This window comes from Sceloporus occidentalis, unplaced genomic scaffold, assembly GCF_023333645.1.
Source record: "Sceloporus occidentalis isolate IW3139 unplaced genomic scaffold, rSceOcc1.0.p SCAF_47, whole genome shotgun sequence".
In the NCBI taxonomy this organism is placed as follows: domain Eukaryota; kingdom Metazoa; phylum Chordata; class Lepidosauria; order Squamata; family Phrynosomatidae; genus Sceloporus; species Sceloporus occidentalis.
The window spans coordinates 4,080,205-4,106,276 of record NW_028317027.1 but is presented as its reverse complement, the minus strand read 5'-3'; the positions used below and the strand labels follow the sequence as shown (position 1 = coordinate 4,106,276).

The 26,072-nt window shown below is 38.0% G+C and overlaps 1 protein-coding gene across 1 annotated transcript in view; it reads left to right on the top strand.

Moving 5' to 3' along the window:
• The first annotated feature begins 16,336 nt into the window (after positions 1-16,336).
• The window catches only part of LOC149289239 (sodium/hydrogen exchanger 4-like), a 37,311-nt gene continuing 27,575 nt past the window's right edge, over positions 16,337-26,072 (top strand). Inside the window, exons 1-6 of the mRNA XM_089490893.1 lie at positions 16,337-16,360; positions 17,205-17,379; positions 18,934-19,002; positions 19,634-19,757; positions 21,062-21,216; positions 23,911-24,090. Of these exons, the coding sequence (XP_089347019.1) occupies positions 16,337-16,360; positions 17,205-17,379; positions 18,934-19,002; positions 19,634-19,757; positions 21,062-21,216; positions 23,911-24,090 (727 nt within the window). The remainder of the gene's footprint in view (positions 16,361-17,204; positions 17,380-18,933; positions 19,003-19,633; positions 19,758-21,061; positions 21,217-23,910; positions 24,091-26,072) is intronic.

Sequence of the window (26,072 nt, the reverse complement as noted above, 5' to 3'; positions counted from 1 at the left end):
ATTACAGCTCAATTATATGCATTTATATCATGGAGCTAATATAAATAAGACAGCGATATGGTGATATGGTCACCAAGACTTTTAACATATCTGTTAATAAAAATTACAAACAATTAATCATGGATTCTAGATGTGTAACTACTTGAAAAACCCACTGCATTGTACTCCAGAATGATTACTAGGCAATTAAATGGGATGCACAGTGTGACTGATTTTTACAGAATGGCTTCTGACAACTCTTCCATCCTTAAACCATCATTGTTTAATGGTAAAGAAATATTAAAAGAAACATAACAGTGCTCACACTACCAGCTGTACCGCATTGGCTCTTATGAATTTAGGGAACAGCCTACAAACATTAATTGGAAGACTTCCTTTAATATTGTTGGATGTAGAGTAGTTTGGATGTGGAATATGTGCATAACATGCTTACTGCTGTGTAGTAGTGATGTCCGGATCATGAACGAATCGTTCATTTGATCCGGTTCTTTTTAGTGATCCGGATGAGTCGGTTCACTAGACTGAACGATTCGTTTGTAGCGGTTCAGTCTGTGAATCATGCAGCTGTAACCTGATCCTAGAGCTGTGAGTCATCTGCAGAGCACTCTGGGGTCAGGTTACAGCTCATTAATTCACACAGGAACGATGACTCATAGAGTCAGAGAGTCGTTCGAAGAGTCGAATGATCCGAAGAGTCGAATGATCCGAAGAGTCGAATGAACCGAAGAGTCGAATGAACCGAAGAGTCGAATGAACCGAAGAGTCGAATGAACCGAAGAGTCGAATGAACCGAAGAGTCGAATGATCCGAAGAGTCGAATGATTCGGATCTTACAAGGATCCGAATCTTACAGAGATTCGAATCATTCAGAGAATATCACTGATACCATACTTTTATAAATACATACATTAATAATGTTCACACTGCCCCCAGGATTTAGATTCCCCTGAGTTTGCCCCCCCTTTACCTATAACTGCACCTACAGTTAACTTTATTAAATTAATTAAATTAACCCTCAGTCATCAGCATAAAATTAACCCTTATACCCCATCAACCATAACTGCCCCTAAAATTAACCGTAAAGATCCCATTAACCATAACGGCCCCTGAAATTAACCCTAAAGACCCCATTAACCATAACGGCCCCTGAAATTAACCCTAAATACTCCATTAACCATAACTGCCCCTAAATTAATTGCATGTACTCCAGATAAATTACCTAATAAATTGGTATGGTTGATGGGGTCTTTAGTGTTAATTTGGGGGCAGTTATGCTTAATGGGGTGTTTAGGGTTAATTTGGGGGCAGTTATGCTTAATGGGTCTTTAGTGTTAATTTAGGGGCAGTTATGCTTAATGAGGTGTTTAGGGTTAATTTGGGGGCAGTTATGCTTAATGGGGTCTTTAGTGTTAATTTAGGGGCATTTATGCTTAATGAGGTGTTTAGGGTTAATTTGGGGGCAGTTATGCTTAATGGGGTGTTTAGGGTTAATTTGGGGGCAGTTATTCAACCAACAGGGGTCTTTAGTGTTAATTTGGGGGCAGTTATGCTTAATGGGGTCTTTAGTGTTAATTTAGGGGCAGTTATGCTTAATGGGGTGTTTAGGGTTAATTTGGGGGCAGTTATGGTTAATGGGGTGTTAAGGGTTAATTTTAGGGGCAGTCATGGTTGATGGGGTGTTAAGGGTTAATTTTAGGGCAGTCATGGTTGATGGGGTGTTTAGGGTTAATTTAATGGTGAGGGTTAATTTAATTAATTTAATAAAGTTAGCTTAAGGTGCAGTTGCAGGTAAAGGGGAATGTAAATCCTGGGGGCAGTGATTATTAATGTATTATTTATAACAGTATGGTGACATTCTCTGAATGATTAGAATGTCAATGAAGGCAGAGAGTCGTTTAAAGATCCGGATCTTACAATGATCCGGATCTTACAATGATCCGGATCACTGTAAGATTCGGATCCCTGTAAGATCCGAATCTTTGAACGACTCTCTGCCTTCATTGACATCACTGGAGGCAGGGGGGAGGATTCATAATGAAAGGGGCGGGGCCAATCGTTAGTGTGCCTGCACGGAGTTACTGGAAAACAGTAACTCCGTGCAGACACACTGAGTGATCCGAAGATCCGGATCATGAATCGGATCATTTCAGTGAACGAATCGAAATGATCCGATTCACTTTAATGATCCGAACTTCCCATCACTACTGTGTAGAGCCCTGCGCGGGACTGCTTTTTGAATCCCGCTCCCGTTGTTTTGAATCCCGCTCCCGCAATGTGGGTGTTCCGCTCCCGCCCGCTCCCGCCCGCTCCCGCCCGCTCCCGCCACATTTGTGGCCAATCCCGCCTGCTCCCGCCACATTTGTGGCCAATCACGCCCGCCTCCTTACCTGATTTCCCGCGCAGTCCCGCAAGGCTGCCCTCGAGTTGTTCCCTCACAGCGTCTCTTCTCTTGCTCCGCCCAGGAACAAGGCGAAGTCACAGGAAGTGATGTCACATCACGTGACTCTGCCTTGTTCATGGGCGGAGCAAGATAGGAGACACTGTAATGAAGCAGCGAGAAGGCATCCTTGCGGGACTGCGCGGGATTACCGGGACCCGCAGGTACAGTGCCTGACCGCCCGCTCCTGCCCGCAGCCCCAGAAAGACTGCCCGCGCCCGCAAGTTTTTTGGGGACCCGCCTCCCAATGCAGTCCTCTACTGCTGAGTATCATTTTAGGTTGTCTTCAGGATTTAAGTTGGATTTTAGACTAATGTCTATACATTTCTAGCAGGCTTGGAGAATATAGTTGAAGCACCACACAAACATGGTAACAAAATAGGACCTGCTGGCATTACTATTTTGAATGAAGATATTGAGGGTTATTTCTTAAAAGCAACTCCTGTGGTATGGTGGTTGCACTACTTGGACTATGAGGTACATAGTATTTTTACGAGAAACATGGTGAATTACCAAATGGTATTCTGAGCTTTAATTCCATTAATGCAACTGGAACATTACATAATAACATGAACTTTACTTAGAGGTTTACTCACTAAACTGTGAGTACTTGCAGGTAGGGAAAGAGGGAAGGGGGTGGGTGTCTGTGGGGGGCAAAGGGAGTTGGGGGGCATGGGGGTATACATGTGCAAGTACAGTTTCTTATTTTATTATTAACCCCTTACCCAACTGGGCAAGGGATGGAGGTGAGGTCCTAGTCCCCCAAAGCACATGCTATGTGTCTGTGCGCCATTTTTCATCTAAGCGTCAATTACTTAAATGCCAATATTTACTGTTTATACTGATTTCAGAACTAATTTTATCTCTCTTCTCTCATCTACTGATATTTAACTTTTTCCATTCACTGCAGTATATCTACATTATTGCTGACTGTTTCACTTAATTGATTATTTATCATTTTTAAAATGTACTCCATTGTGCAGCTGCATCATTGCTGGCTGTATTGCTTAATAAATAAATTCATTAATTGTTTTGGGCGCTCAACCTGGTGACATCAAAATCAAAATGCAGCATGCTAACTCCCCTACTAAGTGCTACAAGGAAGAACATATCCTGGACCTTATTTTTCCTAACCTGTCCTTAATCTGTCCTTAATCTGTCCTTAATCTGTAAATTCTCTAACACCATTCCCCGACCACAACCTTCAATGAGTTTTTGGCTAATTCTGGGTTTCCTGCCTCTCCATGATCCCAAACGTAGTGTATGTGTTGTTGCTCATTGGTAGGCAACCAGGGGTTTTGTATGAAAAACCAATACTAAACTTAGTGACAGGACAATGCAAGCAGGGGCAAATATGTGCCATATTGATAAAGTACTATCTCCAATACAAGATATGTTTCCATAAATGGGAGAAAAACAATGGTCCAGAAAGCTGAAAAATAACTTGCATAATTATGGTAAATTAATAATAACCAATAAATGCAAAGCTAAAATAAACGAGGACTATTAAAATAAACTGTTCTTGCATGTGATAAGTAACTAGAATAAATGAGCGTTGACTAACTGAAAAATAAGATGAGCCTCAGTGTATACATACATTTTTAACGCAAAGACATTCAGGTCTGACACACTACGATCTAGAACCCAGTCAGGGCTTGCATAGCTGTACGAGTGCCCAGTCTGGCTCACCCACTCCCCAACATTGGGAGTACTGGTGATGAATACACTTGCGGATCAGGAACACAAACTGGAGGAGGCATTTTACCTGGCTCTGTAGATATCCGTAGGTAAACTCCTGTACCAGGCCGGTGTGCTAAAAAAACTAATCAAGTAAAAACTGATTATTTAGGTCCACAGCAAAACAGATGCAAACATGGAAGTTTTTACTAAAACACATTCATACACAGGGAAGTCTTTTGACCTTTGGGCGGTGTTCATATTTAAAATGGTCCCATGGAGAAACATTATATGTGATTTAGAGTGCTTCTGATCATTCCACAGGTTAGAGCATCATTAGGGAATATTCAAACCTTTCGCATTAAGAGAGGTACACTTCACTTTGCTGCGATCGGGAGATGAGTCCAGAGCCTCCGACATGGATGCCTTAAGTGTCCGACATGAATGCCTGCTAGCCACACCTGATTTTGTATTGATGACAATGGATCATAATGTAGAGAAATACTGTGGACTGTGTCATACAAGTTATACATATTTCAATCTGCATATTTGATTAAAAAGGATTAGTGGCACTAAATTGTGGCTTCATGACTTTTTTTAGTGTACTGATGTACTCCCAATCCCATCACATTACATCAATATGCGTTAGAAAATCAGGAAAAGATGGGCATCGATGGTAAGCTGATTCGGTGGCACAATAGGCCACTTGACTAGACTTGCCCCCCAGCCCTCCCCTGCTTGAATATTCACCCAGTATTCACATTTACACCCAATTACACAGGTCGACGTCTATTTAACCGAGGCACGGACATGAATCAAATCACTTATTTTCATTGAATACACACATCATTTGATTTTTTTCCTGAAGAAGCCAACGGACTATTGGCGAAACGCGTAGAGAGAGCTTCATCATCATCACAGCAGCTGACTTGGGACTGTCTTTGTTTACATTGCGTTTTTGTACACTATTTATATATAGCTGTGCCTTCTCCAACTGTAAGTGTATCCAGACCTCCTGACTCCTGTTTTGTGATGATATTGCACCATTTGTGGTCTCCTTGTTTTTATAGATTTTGGAAGCCATTAAATTCTGCTGATATTCTACTGAACCCTTGATGAGCCTGCTTTATCCAACTTGTTTGTGAGTGGCTCTGATACTCTATTCATTCTTTAATTGGGTGTACATACTGCACTATTATTGTTGTTTCTTTTTCTCCCCATATATATGTGCTCCATGGTTGTTGTATTGTGTTGTTAAACACCCTGAGGAAGAGTGTTATTGGAAGCTGCTTTTGATTGGGGAGTATTTAATATTATTATTTTTATAACTCCACACGTGGAATTTGGGTGTTTTTTTCTTTTTTCTTTGTTCACATTTACATTCTGATGAAATTGATAATTAATGCATATGGGAAAGTAAAAGCAGAAGGCTAAAATTCATTTCTGATGCCTATATCATTTTGAAGTCTTATGTGTGTATGAGAACGGAAATAACATGCAGAAGAGATAAGAACATAGATTGAATCTTTAATCAGCCTAGAGATATAAGTAGCGCTAAGTAGGTCATGAAGCCCCATGTCAATTATAACACCTCAAAGAAAATGCATCCTTCTTACCAACAGCACATCTCTAAAAGCATTTTGACACTTACTGAATATTAACAATTTATAAACTTAGAGCATGCTGAAAGAGTTTTTATAGGAATTATACCTTTTGTCCCCATTCAACAAATGTGAAAGCTAGACTGTTTAAGAGCAAGGATATACCGGTATGTTAGCAGGAGGATCACTCCTTCTTACCTGCTTTTCAGCTTGGCTGTAATCAGATGCCAAAATGTACATAAAATTGCAGTGGTGGAGGTGTGAGGCGTCTGTATCGGTGCCGGCGCTTCACGCTGAGCGCTGGCATATGACATCATATGCTGGCTCTCAGCAGTGAAGCCGCGCGCACCGCGCAGATTCTCGCACCGGGGCACTGAGGCTTCTAGTTACGCCCCTGCTAATATACATATATACTCAATTTACCATTCCTTCATATCCTACATTTTTTTGTAGACCTAGTTACACAGAATTTCAGGAACCTGGATATAAAAGGAAAGAAAGCTAGGGAACTGAGAAAGTTTAGGAAATGTATGACTTGGTGGCTCCAAAGCACTGAGATAGATATTTTACCATATTTTTATAACAATAAATCACAGTTGAAAACTATTCTATTTACTACACATACTTCTTGTCAGGTAGAATCTACTGTCTTAGATCAAGGGGGGCACTTTACATTTGTTCAGGGATCCATCGTGGGTATATTCACCTTGTACACCTATGTACACCTGCCAAATAGGAAGCAACGTCAAATTTGCATTCTATTCTATGTAAGCCATTCGCCTTTAAAGCAAAAATTCTGATTTTAGGGGGGCAATGGTAATATGCCCTTCGATCTTGCTCTGAACACTAATTTTTTATTTAGAATTTGTTCTATATCTACACACTCACATTACTTTTGCCTGGCGGACTGATAGCCACATTGTTCATACTCTAGGAATTATACTTTCATTTCGGAATGCATATATAAATCTCTATATGTAAAGTGCAAATGCATTTAACAAAGAAAAAAAAATAGGAGAAAGAGTTCACTTGTACGAAAATTCGGTTAAATGGACTCCACAGTGACATTAAGTAATTAGTATTAGAACCTTGCCTCTGCTCAGAGCATGAACCCAGGACAAACTCTTCACTGCGAGGAAATTTGCTATTGCAACATTAAGAATACATGATTTAAAAAATGCCTGGATTACATCATACCACAAATTTTCATACACACTCATATGCAAATGTTGAAGTTATGTATATACTTGCACATGACTGAGGTAGGGTAAATGCGTTGCCCTCTTTCCCCCCAAATAAATACAGAAACACAAAGTAAATAATATAATGCTTTATTATAAAGTCAACAATGGAAAATTTTGGCCATGGTACAGTCCGCTTTTCGCCTTCCACACCATGACACAGGTAAAATAACTTTATTTATAGTAGAAACATACATTATTTGAAAACACATTATAAACGTAATATATAATATGGCGATGCACGTGCCGTACCACCTGACCCACTTGTGACACGTGCAAGCCTTAAATATAACTAACAAGTGTTAGCAAAAATCTAAAGGCTACAAAGTGCAACCCCTAAATTGTTAACAATTTACATAACTGTAAACTACCGACCCAGCTGGCACAGGTATAAAACCGTAAAACTGTAGAGACCACCAGCGTCCCATGCACGGCAGCCATTGTCACGGCTGGATTCAACAAGGCACAAGCCCAAGGAATGTCCTGCACTTAGGCCGAGGGCCTGTGCACCGCGAGTCAAACCACACCTAAATGTGGTTAATCCTTGCTCTATGCCAGCCTGATAACCAACCGCAAAGAAACATAAACTGCTAGCTCAGGGCCTTCAATCAAACTTTTACTGACAGCCCCAAAACATGACTCAGCAGATTTTTCTGCAAAACAGGAAAAAAGGAGGGGGAGAGGGCTGCCTGCCGTCCCCTCAGTCACGCGCCCCTCTGGCTCCATGCTCTCGCCTGGGGCTTTCTTGAATAATGTTGAAGTGAAGCTCCAGGTTTGGTGTATTTGTTGATTTCCATTTTTCAGAAATAAAAAATGTTTAACATGATTTGTTTGGCTTAATATACAACTATATATATATTTATCAATATAGCCTAGCTGTTTTTTTTCTTTAATTCAAATTTTATTGAATACAATAACAAAACAGAAGAGAGAAGCAAGAAATTAATTACAATATACTTTAATCAAGGACAAACACCCCTAAACGGACCACTCAATGACTTCCTAAGTAGGCCCAACTACTGGATCTTACTGGCCATTGCAGCAGCTGACTAACAACATTATTGCAAAGTTTATTGTCTATAGTTATTGCGAAACCCTTTTCGGTTAATGATTTTCCTGACATAACCCAATTTAAGGTATAATTTGCTCATTTATTTTTTACCCAAAATGTAAGTTTGCACTTTTCAAAGGCGCCCGCTGATCAGGGCTAGTTGGGGAGATCACGATCTTGCACCTACCTTGGAGTGGCCCTGAAGACCAGCCCAGGGGAGGCGGCTTCTCCGCTCGCCCCTCCCCTAGAAATTCGTGATTCTCCAGTCCGGCTCGGTAAGTTTCAGTACCCGGCGTATAAGACGACCCCCGACTTTTGAGAAGATTTTCACGGGTTAAAAAGTCGTCTTATACGCCGGAATATACAGTAGCGTTTTGCTATTTCAAAACCATTTCTCCCTGAAATCTGGCCATTCTGCCTCATGTGGTATTTGGGACATCTTTGAAGCCCGCCAATGCAAACTATATATTTTTGAAAACTAGACACCCCAAGGTATTTTAAATATATATATATATATACAAAAACTTGAACTCTTTTTTGTGACAGTGGGGGATTAGTTTGACATGTTACCAAATTGTGATTAGTGCGCTCTCAGGAGGGTCAGGATAGATGCTCTGTGAACTCATTGTTCAACGCCATTCACTGATGGCGCTTGTGGTTGCCCTTATGCTTAGGAAGCGATTGCTGATCGATTCCTAAGCGACCATTTTTTTTCGGGGGAGAGCTTTCCTCCCATGATCCACGGCCAGCCTCACTTGTAAAGCTTCCGTGGATGCTGCAAAGCCACCGATCGAGATGCAGGTATTTAACAGCATCCCGTACATGTACAGGCTTTGTCATAAAGAGGATAAAGACATTGATAGCCTAGGACAACCCTAACCCTAACCCACTTACACTTTTGTCCAGTTGGAGAATTTTGCATTAATGACAACCCTCTGAACTTTATCTTTCTACTAAAATACCCTTATCTATATTTTTGCCTACTTTTTGATTAAATACATTTAAGTTAGTCTGACACAATCTACCCTCCCTAAAACTGTATTAATGATGCTGGTATTATCTCTCCCCAACCACAAATATTAGGCTCAGAGGACTGTAATTAACTGGCTAAGATTTTAACTATTGTTAATACTTCAGCCTTATTCTAGTTGTTCGGCACCATGTCAGACAAGAGAGAATCCTTAAAGATCAAAAGAAAGGGTCTATCTACTTCTTGACTGAGTTGTTTAAACACTCAAGGATGTACACCATCTGGCCCTGTTACTTTATCTATTTTAACTCTATTTAACATTTGTTGTCCTTTGTTGTCCTTTGTCAGCCAATCACCTCTTTGCTGCAAAATCTTCGTAGCATTAATTTGCAAAGGTGCTGGCATCAGTTCTTCATTGGTATACACAGATTTCAATAAACCATCTTTCATTTGTTGTCATTAGTTTATTACTATTTGTTTATTTTTTTGTATATTTAAATGCAAATGTGTGTGACTTCGCCAGCTGCAAGATGGCGCCCGCCCTGTAAAAAAAAAAAATAAAGTTGAAAAAGTTTGCTAGATGGTCTCCAGACCCTCTAAAGAACTCTGGCTCCACTTGCAGGTTGATTACAGGTACTGCATTCAACCATACAAGTCAATGGAGCTCAGCTTTCTTTAGTAAAATATTAAAATAAAATAAAAAAATAATGGGAAAAAATGGTAACATTTAAAAATTATTATGCATCAGAGGAACCATCCAGTTCCAGCAAAATGTAAAAAAAAAAGTCCAAAAAGAATAAAATAAATACAATACAAACATAAAGTTTATTATTATGAGCAAGTGCTAAAATTAGCGCTGTATCTTCCCAAAAATCCTGACATGGAAAAATTTAAATAAAAGCATTTCAAATACCCAAGGGGTGTCTGATTTAAGAAAGTGAATGGTTTTATGGGGTAGATTGCAGTGGCCGGGCTCAAAGATAGGGCATAGGACAGACTGACCAAAATGGGGGAAAAAAGCGCACTTCCAAAATGTGGCATTTTAACCCCAAACACCAGACAAACCCATGCATGTGGGGTATGACTGTACTCGGGAGATGTTGCTGACCACACATTGGGGTGTTGTTTGATAGTGACTTATACCTGGAGCTATAAATTTATACCCAAAGTACAATTTCTGTGAAAAAAATACCAAAAAAAATACTACCACAAAGTGTGGCAAAGGCTGGTGGTAGAATCTCATGCATGGAAAGGGTTAAATACTACCATTTTAAATACCTTGGGGTGTCTAGTTTTCAAAAATATATGGTTTGATAGGGTAAATTGTAGTGGCCGGGCTCAAAGATAGGACATAGGCACAAGACTGACCAAAATAGGGAAAAAGCGCACTTCCCAAATGTGGCCTTTTAACCCCAAACACCAGAAAAAAACCATGCATGGGTGGTATCACTGTACTCGAGGGATGTTGTAGAACACATATTGGGGTGTTGTTTGATAGTGACGTATACCTGGAGCTATACATTTATACCCAAAGTACAATTTGTGTGAAAAAAAAATACCCAAAAAAATACTATCACAAAGTGTGGCAAAGGCTGGTGGTAGAATCTCATGCATGGAAAGGGTTAAAATTCTAGCATTTGAAATACCCTGGGATGTCTAGTTTTTAAAAATATATGATTTGATGGGGTAAATTGCGTTGGCCGGCTTCAAAGATACCCGAAATGGCACATGGGCGGAAGAATTACCAGATTTGGAAAAAATGGTTTTGAAATAGCAAAACGCTACCTGTACTTATTGCCCCATAACGTGCAGAAAAAAGCAAAAAACATAAAAACATTGGGTATTTCTAAACTCAGGACAAATATTAGAATCTATTTAGTAGGTTTTTTCATTAGCTTTTTTGGATGAGTATAAGATTTTTGGGGTAAAAGTCAGAAAATGTGGGGGGGTTTTCTACATTTTTCATCATATTTTTTTATTATTTTTTTTTATGGGAAATTAGATAATATGATCAAAACTATGGTATCTGAAGAAAGCCCTTCTTGTCCTGAAAAAAAACAATATAAAATTTGTGTGGGTTCACTAAATGAGTGAGGAGAAAATTACATCTAAACACGAGCGCCACAAAGGTGTTAAAACAGCCTCGGTCCCAACGGTACAAAAGGTAAAACACAGCCTGGTCCTTAAGGGGTTAAAATTTGAACTGATAAGATTTATATATTTGGTAAATTCTTCTAGGCAAGATTATGTACCTTTCCAAATAAAGATTGTCATCCACATATATTTTCCAACATATTAGGCCTTCTCCAATTGTTTTGCATAAATTAACGTAGCTTGGAGCCAATCTTTTTCCCATTGCTGTGCCTGTGGTTTGTATAAAAATATACCGGTAACTTTCGTTCAATATAAAGTCCGGATTTGTTTTACGGAAAAATGTAGATGCTTCTAAACTTTCTTCATGTTTAATGACTGTATACAGTGAAGTAATGTACGCCATTTCCAGCCAATAAATAGGCTTCCTTTCTATATTCTTAAAGATAGTGTCTTTAAGAATGATGGTTATTCTTGAACTAAATGATTAAAAAATAAATCAATGTAGCGAGATAGTTATAAAGCATATGCGAGATATAATTGGTCATTTTGAGATAAGAGATTATTAAGGTCTTCATGAATCTTTGGTAAAATATAAAGAAAACTCTGGGATAAGGAGTTATTAAATATTCAAATTTGTTTGGATCAATGATTTCATTTTTTTTTTTTTACATTTATCATGTATGTTCATTATAGGGCAATATGCAGGCACTCCTCGAGTTATGTTGGGATTACATTCCGATTAATTAATCGTAAATTGAAAAAAGGCGAATAATAAGTAAATATTTGATCTCGAAGCGAAAGCCTGAACGTACCTACATTCATCAGGAGGCCAAGACAACGCCGGTATCAGGGCATTCAAAGATCATGTTACACTGCTTCTGGGTGAAAATGTTGCAGGTTTTCAAGTGAAACCTTTAATCTACCACTCTGAGAACCCCAGAGCAGTCAAAAATGTGAGCAAGGATACGCTTCCTGTCTATTGTCGTAATACCAAGAAAGCCTGGATGACACTAGCATTGCTTGAGCACTAGTTTTTGAACTTCTTTATTCCCCAGATGAAAAAATATTACCATCATTTAGTCATGTGTCATCACCTTTCTTGGTATATTACGAAATTTACCACAGCAGCCATTTCTAGGAATGGTGAGAACCGTTAATCTGATATGTGTGTGTTTTTCATGTTTTTATAGTAGTTTTTTTTAGTTTTGTGATCAGATTATTTTTGTTATGCATATTATTATTATTATCATTCTTTGTTACTATGACATAGACCTTTCTCATTTTTAAAAGGAGCTGTGAGCAGCTATTGGAAGCACATATGGTACCTCATTTCCTGGATAGGTTCGTCTCTGCTCTAATCATTTGCAAGATTCAAATTATACTTATGTCAGCAAGATGAGTTGGGTAATGGATCACAGGAATAGACACTCCTAGCAATTAGCAAGACCACCCAAGCAGCAGCAGAAGCACGAAGGTCAGGCGCCAAAAACGCAGCACAAAGGGAAATAGCCAGAAGAATGGTCAGACGGTCCAGAGGTCAAGGGCAGGCAGCGACAATCTCGTAAATAATATGACAAGCACAGGTCAGGGCAGGTGGCAACAATCTCATAAATGCTCAGACAGGCACAGATCGGGGCAGGCGGCAAATAGCATAATCGGGGGGCAATTTTTTTTCCAGATGTGGTGGGTCCCCTTTGAATGGGTAATCACAGTTAATTGTGTAGATCAAAGAAGCAAACTATGTTTTCTGGGCTCCTTAATGTTTCTTTCAGTATCAATCTCAGTGTTTTAAGTATAGTCCCGATGAATACAACTTGTTGTCGAATTACATCAACATGCGTTGTTAAAGAAAACGGGGTTAAAGAACTCACAAAGTGCTTTGATATGCATTCTTCTTTAATAAGGCTCAGACTTTAAATAGTTGCCTCAATCTTAATACTACAAATTTATTCTGCTTCATGTTTACTCTACTTCTCTGATTAAGTTATATGTTGTATTTAATGGCATGCAGCTACATGACTTCCACATGAAGTCATTGATCGACTTTATTAATTTATTTTCTAAAGGCAGTTGTTCAAGGGGATCCGCATATTAACTTCCTTCTATATTATACTCTTCTATGCTTAACGGAAACTCTGGTTTTTAAAGAGAAGGAAGTGTTTATACTTTTATTTTTATGACTCTTCTAGTGTGCCATGCTGAGTTTGAAACACCAATGTGCTATATATAAGGATTAAAAGGCATTTAAATGTGGAGAATATGTCCTGGATTTTTCATAGCTTTCTCATCTTCATCGTTACAATAACATTTTCGACAGGGGCTGTTCAGAAGATAGGTAAGATATTTCTAGACTATTAGCTAAATATGTTCTGAATAAGTTTACATTTTATGGTTTTTTTTAAATCATATCATACACTTTTATATGTTTAAGCTGTTTCTTGATATTTTTAAACTTTTGGCCGCCACGTTGCTTTTCTGCAGAAATAGCTTGTGTCCGTTAAAATCCTGATTCAGTACACTGTATAATATTTGTCTTGCTCCAGTAGCTTTCTGTCTTTGGTTCTTAATAATATAAACAATTGCTAAATCTTCCGCTAGTTACTTTCTGCAAGCAAGTTCATTTTTATATATTAGGTTATGAACTTGTAAATATGCCTTGTTGTTGTGAGTTTAAATCATTTTGACTACCAGTGGTTATAGAGGGTGTGGAGACAGGCTCATTAAACATGCAGGACTTGTACAAACAGTATTTTTCCCTGCCTAAAAGAAAGAATAAACATTTATATTAGACATGTGTTTGCTTTAATTTGTATGATTGGTTGTTAACACATACACGTTAATGCGTTCATTACATTATCGTATTCTTAGACGTTTCCAATGGTGCATCATTTTAGTCTAACCTCAAAAGCCAACTCAGTTAGCCACTGTTTCCATTTTAGTACTTCAGGGAAAGTACAACTCCATTAAAGTCCATTGGTAGCATCTCCATTCACAGGGGAGCTTTGAATGAACTTGTGGACTTCCGTAGTGGGCTTATAAACTTAACTTTGGGAACTGCTTTTTACCAAAAGAATGCTCCAGCTCTAATTTCATGTTAGATGCATGCTGGAGTTAATTTTACATGGGCTCCTGTGCATTTTAAATCATGCATATAAGTGCAAGCATTTTTGAGCTATAAGAGTCAGAAAATGACACTTCAGTGTGTCGGTTAGCATTTGATGTCAGGGTGTATTTGTGTTATAGTTACAGGTGTTAGCATGCATATATGTGGGTATATCGTATTTGAGTGTCACGGGTGAGCCCAGGGTCATTTTGTGATGCACATGAGGGAGATACTGCATGTACAGTATGTATCAATAATGTATAGTGTTAGCATGAGTGGGTGTTAGGGAGAGTTTGCATGTTAGTATGTGTGTTTTAGTTGCAAGGTGCGCAGAAGAAAAACTGCCTCCAAGTACCACTAACCCCAGTGGCACCCCTGTGCTTACCACCAGGTGCAGTAAGAATTCCCCCCATCTTTGTGTATCCATCTGTATATTATATCTCTCCCCTTGTATACACATTATTTCATAGGGGCAGTAGAAGTATTGTTAAACACTCATCTACACACACCAGACAAGCCAGAAGGCTTGCTTTTCCCTCAGATATCTCATGGTGCTTTCACAACCACAAGGGATTCTGGGTAGGCACATGCAAACAAGGTTAACAATAATCACCTTTGCCTCTATATCCACTATATACATGGATTCCTTGAAAGTAATTGCCCGCTGTACAAGACAGCCTTTAGACAAAACTCAGGAAGAGGTACAATAGCCAGATCACCACTCATGGACAGCTGTTTCGTCCTTCATGGGACTCGTCAGCATGAGGTTGTGATACTGGCTTAATAGTATGAGGCTTGGGGTAACTAAGAAATATCATTACATAAGTTGTGGTGGGTAAAAGGTAACAGAAACCCTTCCACTTAAATTTAAGGGGCAGTAGAAGTATTGTTAAACACTCATCTACACACACCAGACAAGCCAGAAGGCTTGCTTTTCCCTCAGATATCTCATGGTGCTTTCACAACCACAAGGGATTCTGGGTAGGCACATGCAAACAAGGTTAACAATACCAGAATCCCTTGTGGTTGTGAAAGCACCATGAGATATCTGAGGGAAAAGCAAGCCTTCTGGCTTGTCTGGTGTGTGTAGATGAGTGTTTAACAATACTTCTACTGCCCCTTAAATTTAAGTGGAAGGGTTTCTGTTACCTTTTACCCACCACAACTTATGTAATGACATTATTTCATACACATACATATTATATGATCCTTCTGTGTCTTATTGCCCTTTTCACTTAAACCTTATAATCAATTTATTTTTCTCCATCACGCTTTTTATGTGGGGTCTGTGCATTGCAGGCTCTTCGATCTTTGTGAAAAGTGTGTGTAGCATAACCACTATCACTGATGGGGGAGATGGAATTGGAGTAGTCTATTATAGAATTAGAAGGACTACTGCATGATAACCCTATGAGAGACTGCTTTCAGACACAGTACACCCCCAAAAGCAGTTGCTTTTGTGCGTTCCTGAAAAACATAAATGTGAATACCCACACGCACTATGGACAGTTTTCAGTAAGAATAATTTACCTATGTAATTTATGTGTGTAAAAACTACAATTTTTAACAGGGTTAATTATCAGTATATTTTCTGTCAAACATTAGTATTATTTATTTACTTTTCCTTTTTTGATTTTAGATTTTCCACATTGTTTGAACGACAGTCCAAGTTTCAGATATCAGGCATTTACCGAAGAGATCTTTTTTTTTACGTGTGTTACTCCATCCGTTGAACCACAGTATATTTACAACAAGTCGTCATTTCACAAAAACAAGATTTCCTGGTTCTTTCAAAACGAGCATGGGGACCTGAATGAAATTCAAACCAACAATGCCTCATCTATAAAGAAGGATGGAAAAGTACTTTGGTTTTTGCCAATAGTAAAACAAAACTCTGGAATTTATATTTGCAAGTAAGTGCTTACAAGTAAAAAAACAATCTAATATAAAACTGTAAAAAAAAATTCTACATGAGGGTAGAATCATAAAATGTGATTATTTTTGTTAAATAATACAGGACAGAAAATATTTGCTTAAAAATAAGTATTGATGTCAAAGGAAAAGAAAACTGTGTGAATTATGGACCACAAACGCTCTTTTTTATCATCACTACAAAGGGAACCATTTCCTGTCCTTCATTGAGTTGTCACAAAGGTCTTACTATGTCAAATGTTGCATGGTACAAGGTGAGTTTATTCAAAAATAGCTTCATTGAGAACAGCTATATTGAGAATATGAAATTTGAATATCAAGTCATTCAATGACACGTGGCCAGTGCTTTAAAAATTGGTCTCGAGACAGTCTGATGCTTCCTACAATATCCAAGCGTCATTGCCCTGTTATTCAATAGGAAATCTTCTGGGTCTCAATAGGATCATTCCAAATACAAAGTACCCCAAGTAACTATAAAATTGGTATCCAACCTAATACATCTTTCTAATAGTAGTTATGACAACATGTTCTTTATATGTTGGACTGACATCTTCATATTTGAATCCAAAATATTAAAAGGCTTTAGTTTTCACAATTGTCTTACTGTTTTTTGTCAATACTATGGATTTAATGTTTACTGATTCTGAGGTTCTGTAGCATTTTAGGTTTATTTTGGCCATTCCTATTATATTTAATGCTGTCATTTTAATGGTGTGTATACATCTAAAGATTGAGTATATTCCTGTTGTATTACATTAAATTAGGTTGTGTTACATGTGAAAACTGAAGAGTTGCAGTGAGGTCTACTTTAAGGTATACAGTAAAGCTCCATTGATTAACTTAACAGACACTAGCAAATACAGAGATACAATATAGCCTTTATACAAATACATAGACAAAAATACCTATACATACAACAAGTCTTGTTATAATTTGTTTAAGCTGTTGGTATTATTGGAAGCATTTGTGTACGCTAATTTGATTTATTTATTGTGCTAAGTGTCAAAAAATATTTAGTTGAATGTCAAACAAAATTCTTAACCGTATGTTTATCTTTAACACTAACTACATAGTGTCCTCTAATTCTTTCATTTTTAGAATGGGAAAAAAGTTATAGTAAGGCATGAAAGACCATCATTGAAATTAACCAACGAGGACATTATTTTGAATACAATCTACGATAAAGACTCAGGACTTTATACATGTGAATATGTTGTTCATACAAATGGAAGCAAAACTACTGTGAGATCCTCTATCAAAGTTGACACTGGTGGTAAGTAGGACTGTGGCTTTGAACTAAGTATGTGTTATAGAGGCGGTGATGCTTCACTGTCTTAGTGAAATCTGGGCAGTTTTTTTTATAGACATGCTGCACAGAGAGTACAGGGGCTGTTGTTTAGGGTATCAATTATTAAAAATGAAGGAAGTGTTTTTATTAGGAATCTGCCACATATCATTGGCATAAATAACATACATTGCACAATAATATAATAGTACGGCACGTAGTAGCATTACCTTCCTCACAGATACAGTGATATATGCACCCATATACACTGATCTCTTATCTTTACATCACACCAGCAATAAAAGTCTACCAGGTAGACTAAGTGGGAGTTTATTTCATACCCTTAAATTCCCATATTTGTTTAATACATTTTCAGGCTGAGGAAAGCTAAATGTATTTGTTTGTTTATACGTGAATAAAGAGAATTTTTACTGCCTGCTCTGGTGTCAATTGACCTGACTATTTGCGGAGAGACGTGTAGCCTATCTTTGTGAGTAAAGCCTGTTTTAGCTGAGGAGTACATTGGTAGGGCATCTCTTTAAAAAAAGAAAAGAAAATGAAATTCCTGCTTCGGACAGGAGAGAAATAAATTTAAATCATCTCCAACTACATTAAAGTTCCATGTTGCCTACTCAGATGTCTGTTAGGTTGGAATATTGTATCAATATTCTGTTCAGAGGCTCAATGATGGTAAATGGGCATATAGGGCACCCCTGTATTTCAATATTTTTAAAATAAAATTACAATCAATTATTTCGTCTTGCATGTTACCTGGAAACATTATAGTTATCTATGGTTATCTATGGTATTTTTAGGAAGATGTTATGAATGTTATCTATGTCATTCAAAATCACTGACTATTGTGTAATGTGGTGAGATAGGGTTGTGATGCCTGTTACCTTATGATCTGAAGTTCTGGATCTACTACAATAGGTGAACATGTGAAACAGGTTAAGTCTGGTGGACATTTACAGCAGATAAGAACCATTTGGATAAGGACATTGAGACTTATGTGAGAAACTGTGAAGGATATGCCCAAACGACTGCCCCATATAGGAAGGTTATTTAATTATCTTTTACATGGGGTAGCCTAAGCTATCACCAAAGCCCTCTTGGCTGGGGGATGCTGGGTACCCTGCTTCATGTTTTTAATTATTTTTAATATATATTTTAAAGAAGTGGGGGGGGGGGCTCACACATCACCTTGCAACTAAAGTTCCAACTTGCATTTAAATACATTAATTTATGGATTGCATGCTTTTTTCAACTTTTTTTCCCACACTTTAGCAAATTTAGCAATGTAATTACAATCCACTGGTTCCTTGTTAATTTTTCATTGAATATGCATATACATGGTGTGTACTGTAACACATAGTAATAAAAAAGAGAGTAAAGCGCATTATTTAAAAATGTGTGGTTTTTATAAAGTTTAAAGTTGGAACACATAGCATATATAAAATGTTACTGAGTAGAAATTCAGCTTAATGTATTAATTTCTATTTGAAAAATAATTAAATGGCAATGTATTCTTTTATATTGCAGCCAATAACACTCACTATGCTCCTAATATTTTACAACCCAAAAATGGCAGTCATATTGAAGCCGAGCTTGGTAAGGATTACGGTTTGACTTGTAGTTTCATTGCTTTCATTTTTTTTTTTTTTTTTTTTTACTACAATGCATTTTACTGCAAGACCAAGCATTTTTGTTTGTACTATGCCTTAACAGCACAGTCCTCCATTGAGTTTAAAGCTCCCTGGGCCAGTCAGGGGCGATCAAAGAAAGTCTTATAACATAATTAAACAATGCTTCTTCACATACTAGCTAGAGTTTAGCTTTACTATTAGTGACATATGCAGTGGGAAAGGGGCTTTTATATCAGGACTGTACAAAAATCTAAAAATACAGAAGATTACTTCACCTATCAACTATCAATTACTTCCCCCTTTGCAAATGGATGAGGGATTCTGCAGAATCCCCCATCTGTATTTGCCCTTTTCCCCTCTCACCAGCTGTTTGCCCTGCCATTTGTTATACCAGTGCTGGCTTGGAGAACGTCACAATGAAGTCTAAAGAAAAAACCTCTGCACATGCGCTTTTAAATTTTAATGGGAAATCTTTCCTGCCACTAATTGGTTGCTGCAAGCAGCCAAACAGCAGCAATAACTGATGAAGAGAGCTGCAGCTTCTTCATAAGGCATACAACTATAATGCATATTATCTCTTATTTGTGTTTCTTCAGGAAACCCTCTTCAACTTACATGTAGAGTACGTTTTGGGTATGAGCAGAACTTTAAGCCACATATAAAATGGACAAGCCAGCATCACCAATCCAAAGAAAAGCTCATTGAAGAAACACAAAATTGGTAAGAAAAAACAGCACAAGTTTGTTCCTTGGAGTCCTTGATATGAGTGTTGTATTTTGTCTTTCAATTTGTTTTGTGTTTTATTTCACTGAGTAAACAGTGAACATGAATAATTAACCGCATCATAAAATGGGCTTAACTCTGTATGTTAAGAATGTTAATATTTATAGTAACTGTGATCACATAAAGGCCATTAGCATCTGTCTGAACTTCTGGATTACAAAAATTATCTTTCACAATACTTGCATCAATTGCAAAGACACTGGATGAGAATTACACTGAAATAAAAGGAAAATGTCGGTGCCATAATATACATACATAATTATCAACACACATTATATCCCTTAGCATACCATGTGTCTAAGAGCTAGAATAAATACTTATAAAATGCTAAATGATTTCATGTTAATTTGGTCTTGGAAGTCTTTGTCCCTTACATTAAGCTGATAAAAATATTAACATTTATATTTCAGACAAAGCAGTTGTCTGACTACCATACCTGGGAGCTTTCCAGAGCTCTGCTTCTTCTGGGATAGTTATCTGTAGACAAAGGTAGGGATAGCCCCAGGTTGCCTTAGGTGGGTTGGGAAAGGTGTAGGTCCCCTGCCCCTGTGGAGATATGGTGTAACTACAAGTGTTCATGTTCTTGCTGGTCTTGAATGTAAAAGCTCTGAACACATGCAGGCAATGGTTACTAAAATACCTTCACCTGCCCTGCCCATTAACTGGCTATGTACTGTGTTCTGCTTTCTAAGAGGTATGTACTCTACAATGTCTCAATAGTTAAAAGTGTACTTGCATGGGTAAGCTTCTTACTGTTCCTGGGCTCTACTACAACCAACTGGGCACCTTGGACCTGAAAAATGTGAATTGGGTGTGGAATAAGTCCACTCCCCTGCCTAAAGACATTGTAGTATGAACAAGAGACCTAGGAAAGGTCGTGATTCTGCTAAAATCCGGAGCATTCATTGGGTATGCTGATGATGCTTGCTTTTTAATCAATATAGTTATTTCACACGCTAGGAAACACAAGGTATACTTCCTGCTCTTTTACCTGTAACTTGTTGGAATCTCATGAATAAAACATTTAAATATTATTTTGGATCACGGTCCTATTTTTTCACGTTTTTATTTTCTTTCTTTTAAGTAAATGGAGGCAAACAATGCTTTCTTAGTGACACTGTAAGGGGATTCCGGGATTTAGTTTCTTTTTAGTAAATTATGTATAAATTAATCAAATTTGTTAACTTGTTTGTGGGACTGGTCTATGTGCTTTCTCTGAATATTCCTTTATTCTCTTGAAGTAACAATGAAAAAGATGTTGTGGGTACTCACTGTGTCCTGACAACGACTCTGGATGAAATAACTTCAAAGGATCTGAATGCTGTTTATCGCTGCTATGCTCAGAATTTAGTTGGAAATGCAATAGCACAGATTACTCTACTAAGAAAACAAACAGGTACAACAGTATGCACAAAACACAATAAAATGGCTTATTTCATACCTTGCAAAAGTTTACATGATTAAACAAGGGCATTTTCCTCCCCTGATGTCCCTCTTTTCAAGGAGCTCAGAGCATTTGGTAGGTATGTGTATATCAGAATATTGCATCACCCTAAAAGAAAAGAATAATGTATACATTAACAGTTTGAAATGTTTCCAACTTAAATAAAATACATCAATCTTATTCCCGTTACTTTACTAATCACAAAAAAATTATCTTGCCCCCGACCACAACAATTGTGGCCCCCTTCATACATATAACAGTCCTTGCAATTTCACATATATGAGGGTAATGATGGAGCTGGGGTTAAATGGGAAAATTAGTTTAAAAACATACGAAGAAATTAGTAGGATTATGAGAGAGTGAGAGTTGATAAAAATGAGAAATGGTAAACATATGTAAATAGATATTGAACATTAAAAACTATGTTACTAAAGAGAATGATTTTAAAATACCTGACAACATAAACCAGGAATAACTGAATTAAAGAGAAATAATGGGGATTATATAAATGAGACAAATATCTAGCCCACTGCTTAAATAGAAGCAGGTATTTTCTGTTTATACAGAGGAAGGTGAAGGTAAGAGACACCAGTTAACAAAGAAAATAGGGTGACATTTTTTTGACTGTGTAACTAAAATACTAGACCCAAATGAGAAGTAGATATCACCTGTCCAGATTACCGTATAGTTTTGACACTGTCCTCCATAGAAAACTCCTAAATAAATAATTTGAGTCTGGATTTAAAATAGTTGAATGGATAATGCAATGGTTGTATAACAGAAGACAGAAGTTGCAGTTGTAGTTATCAGTGTATATTCAGACAAAGGACTTGCTACTGGTGTGGTACCTCAGGGAAATGCATTGTGAATGGAGCTTTTTAATATTTTTATTAATTATATTACAGCAGGTCTTAGTGGTAAAGTATGTCTTTTTTGCATATGATACAAATAATTGCAACAGGATAGACCTTCTGGGTGGAATATGTCAATTGGCAAATAATTTAAATAAATTAGTAGAATGTTTAAGAGTGTGGCAGCTGCAGTTTAATGTTGATAAGTGTAAAATAATGCACTTGGGACATAAAAATCCCAAAGAAGAATATATCATTGGGGCACTGTGACTGTGACAATCTTTGATGACTTAAAGGTAAGCAGACAATGCAACGTGGGAAAAAGCAAGCAGAAAGATATAGATACATTAAGGAGAGTTCAGAGTAGGGCTATAAAAAGGTAAGGGGTTTGAAGGATAAGATTATCAGGAAAGACTAAGGGATTTTAGTATGTAAAGCTTGGAAGAAAAGCTAGAGAGGATATATAATAGAAACTTTTAAACCCTTAAGGGTATATAACAAACCATATCAGGAAAAGGGTATTTGAAAGAGGAGACTGATAGGGGACTGATAGGGGTTTGAATACCTAGTATCGGGAAAAATGGGCAGACTAGAGGGACCCAAGGGTTCTTCTCTTCCATTAAAATTCTATGTCTATGTCCAAATTTGAAATACAAATGTAGCAAAATATTGCAACTACTCTGGTCCTGTAGGTGTTGAGTAACCCAGCTCCATAAGGTGTTCAGCTAAATGCCCTTAAACATGATTACACTAGTTTAAATACATTTACTTTTGTATTGTAAATATTCTTAGCATACTGCCTCTACCTACTGTGCAAACTAGTGTATTTCCATTTTTGTTTGTGATTTTTTTCTTTCAAACTCTGCCTCACATATCATGATGATTTATACATTCTTTGTTCTAATTTGTTATTGCCTGTTGTCTTTTGCAGCAAGATAGCATTGCCAATTATACTATAATTATGTTTAGATTCATATTTTTTTATCTCTTAGGTCTCTCACTACAATGCTCTTTGACCACAACAACCCACAGGAAAGTGCAAAAAATCTAAACTGTTTTTTCCCCATTAATTCTTTTGTCTGAGCAGATAGAGTATTCTTTGTGTATGTACTATCTATATCCGTGACACTTCTTCTGTGTGCGCTTGCCGGCAGTGGGATGGTGTATTTATACTGGATTGAGATTGTGCTGCTTTATCGAAACCACTATGCAAAGGATGAGACTATTAGAGGTAAATTCTGCAGATCTACAAAACAAGATATACAGGGATGGGGCTTAAGCAGCCACACTGGTCTAAGGGTCACCTTATAGGTAGGGGACTAAATAAGACTGCTTAGTTCAAAACTGGCCTCAACACAACATATTTGTATCAAGAAAAGTGTAAGCACCCATAGGAGGATGGGGTGTAACCCCTTTAATGCTGGAGTACAAAACCCCTACAACTCTTTAATGCTGGAGTGGAAGATGGGTGTCAATCCCTTTAATTCCAGCGTTGAGCCTTTCTTTGGAACATACAGCTTTGTATTCCTCTTGGTAGATAATACTTAATTCCACAGTACAACATTTCTGTGTATGTGCGTATCTGTGTCCTATATGCATGTGATTTGCTGTATGTTTTTCCTACCTTTCTGTTGATTTATATGCAATTCCTATTAAAAATATCTAATTAGACTCCTCCCTTATTATGGCAGATTGATTAATGATAGTACTACTCAGAAAATACTGCTAGTTGAATCATACAGTAATTATTCACGCTTATTGGCAAAGTTGTAAACATATGTACTTGTTTTTGTAGATTCCAAAGAATTTGATGCTTTCATTTCATATGCAAAGCAGAGCTCTGAAACTCATGCATTGACTTGTGGAGACAGCTTTGATGAAGAAAAATTTGCAACTCAAGTGTTGCCGAGCATACTAGAGGACAAATATAATTACAAGCTCTGTATCCTTGATAGAGACATTCTGCCAGGAGGAGGTGAGGGGTTGTTGAGGGTTTTTGTTCCAAATAAGTAGAACAAACACATGTTATATTTAATATATAGATTCAATATGTTTATGGTGAGCAATACATGCTCAAAGCTTTATATGAACTAGAGGGTGCATGCAACTGTGTTGCCGGAGCTTAGAAATCATTAAGTGGCATACATTGTGTTTATATGAATATCTTTCTCTGACAGTTTAATGTCCCAGGCAGCCTCACCAAAGTAGGGTGACCACATTTTTTTCTGCCATTCAGGGACACACTATGAAGCGCATGAGATTACACATACAGATGTGTATATATATATATATATATATATAGACCGTATTTGCTTGATTATAAGACAAGGGGTTTTTTTAGAGCCAATGCCCCTCAACTTATATGCGAGGTTGTCTTATAATCGAACCTCAAATAGAGGTCTGACTATAAGACTAAGATCCCCCACAGCACTGCAGGGGACCTGCATCCTCCTCTCTGGCAACCTCCGCTGAAACTTCCTCTGGGGCTTCCCGACGTCACGTGACCTTCCGGTGCTCCGTCATAGAAGCCCCGGCGGAAGTGCTGGCAGCACGTCTGTGCGCAGACAACCTCTGCTGCTGCCGGTACCTCCGTCGGGGCTTCTATGAATAGCCCCATAGAAGCCCTGGCGGAAATAATGGGCAGCAGAGGTTTTCTACATAGCGCAGACGTCCACTGGCTGCCCCCAGTAGACACCAGGGAGTCTGAAGCACGGGGGGCAAGACTAGGGATGCGTTGGTAAGTTGGGGGGGTGGAGTGTGTGTGTGTAATGTTTGGTAATAAAGGAGTTAATTCTCTGAATCTGCTCATGTCTGGTAATAGAGGGGTTAATACTCTGAATCTGCTCATGTCTGTAATGATTGTACACATTACGTAATTATAAATGCATGTCTAACATATATATATATATATATATATAAAGTCCAAAATTAACAATTGCACACCAATCACCACTTTTTTAGCCCGGTGCCAAGTAGCTGCAACAGCAAATCATAAAACATCCAAAAATAGTTACCGGGACTTCTTTAAATAATCACTCGAGAAACTGCAGTTTTCTAATCAACGTTTCAGTCTGTTTATTAGACTTTCATCAGGACATGTCAGAAAAGCAGTGTGAATCATATTTATAGCAAGAAATATATATATTAAATATATATATATATATATGTTAGACATGCATTTATAACTACATAATATGTACTTATCTCTGAAGATGAAGTAAAGACCATGATTGAAATATGATTTCAAAATAACAGCTGAACTGGCAGTTAGTTTTCATTCTTTAATATTAGACCCTGCTGACAATATATATTAATATTAATATTAGACCCTGCTGCCGATATATATAAATATTAGACCCTGCTTACAATATATATATATATATATATATATATATATATATATACCGTATTTGCTCAAACGCTCTGAAAAATACCCCTCGTCTTATAATCGGGGTCGTCTTGTAATCAGACCTCAAATAGGTCTGACTATGAGACTAAGATCCAGATCCTCCTGTGTATGCCCCCGCCCCCCCCCAACTTACCGGTGCTTCTGAGTCCCCGGTGCTTAGTCTGGGCAGCGTGTAGAGCTCTACGCGATTCGCGTAGACAACTTCCGCTCTGCGCGAATCGCGTAGAGTTCTACATGCTGCCCGGACTAAGCACCGGGGACTCAGATGCAGGGGACCTGGATCCTCCTGTGTTATGCCCCCCAACTTACCGGTGCTTCTGAGTCCCCGGTGCTTAGTCCGGGCAGCGTGTAGAGCGGAAGTTGTCTACGCGAATCGCGCAGAGATTTACACGCTGCTCGGACTAAGCACCGGGGGACTCAGAAGCACCGGTAAGTTTGGAGGAGGGAGGGGGAGGGAGAGTTAAATGGGGGCATAACGCATTTCTGGAGGCAGAGTGCTCTGTGAAATGCCTTTTAACCCCTTTAATGCCAATCTGCCTCCAGAAATG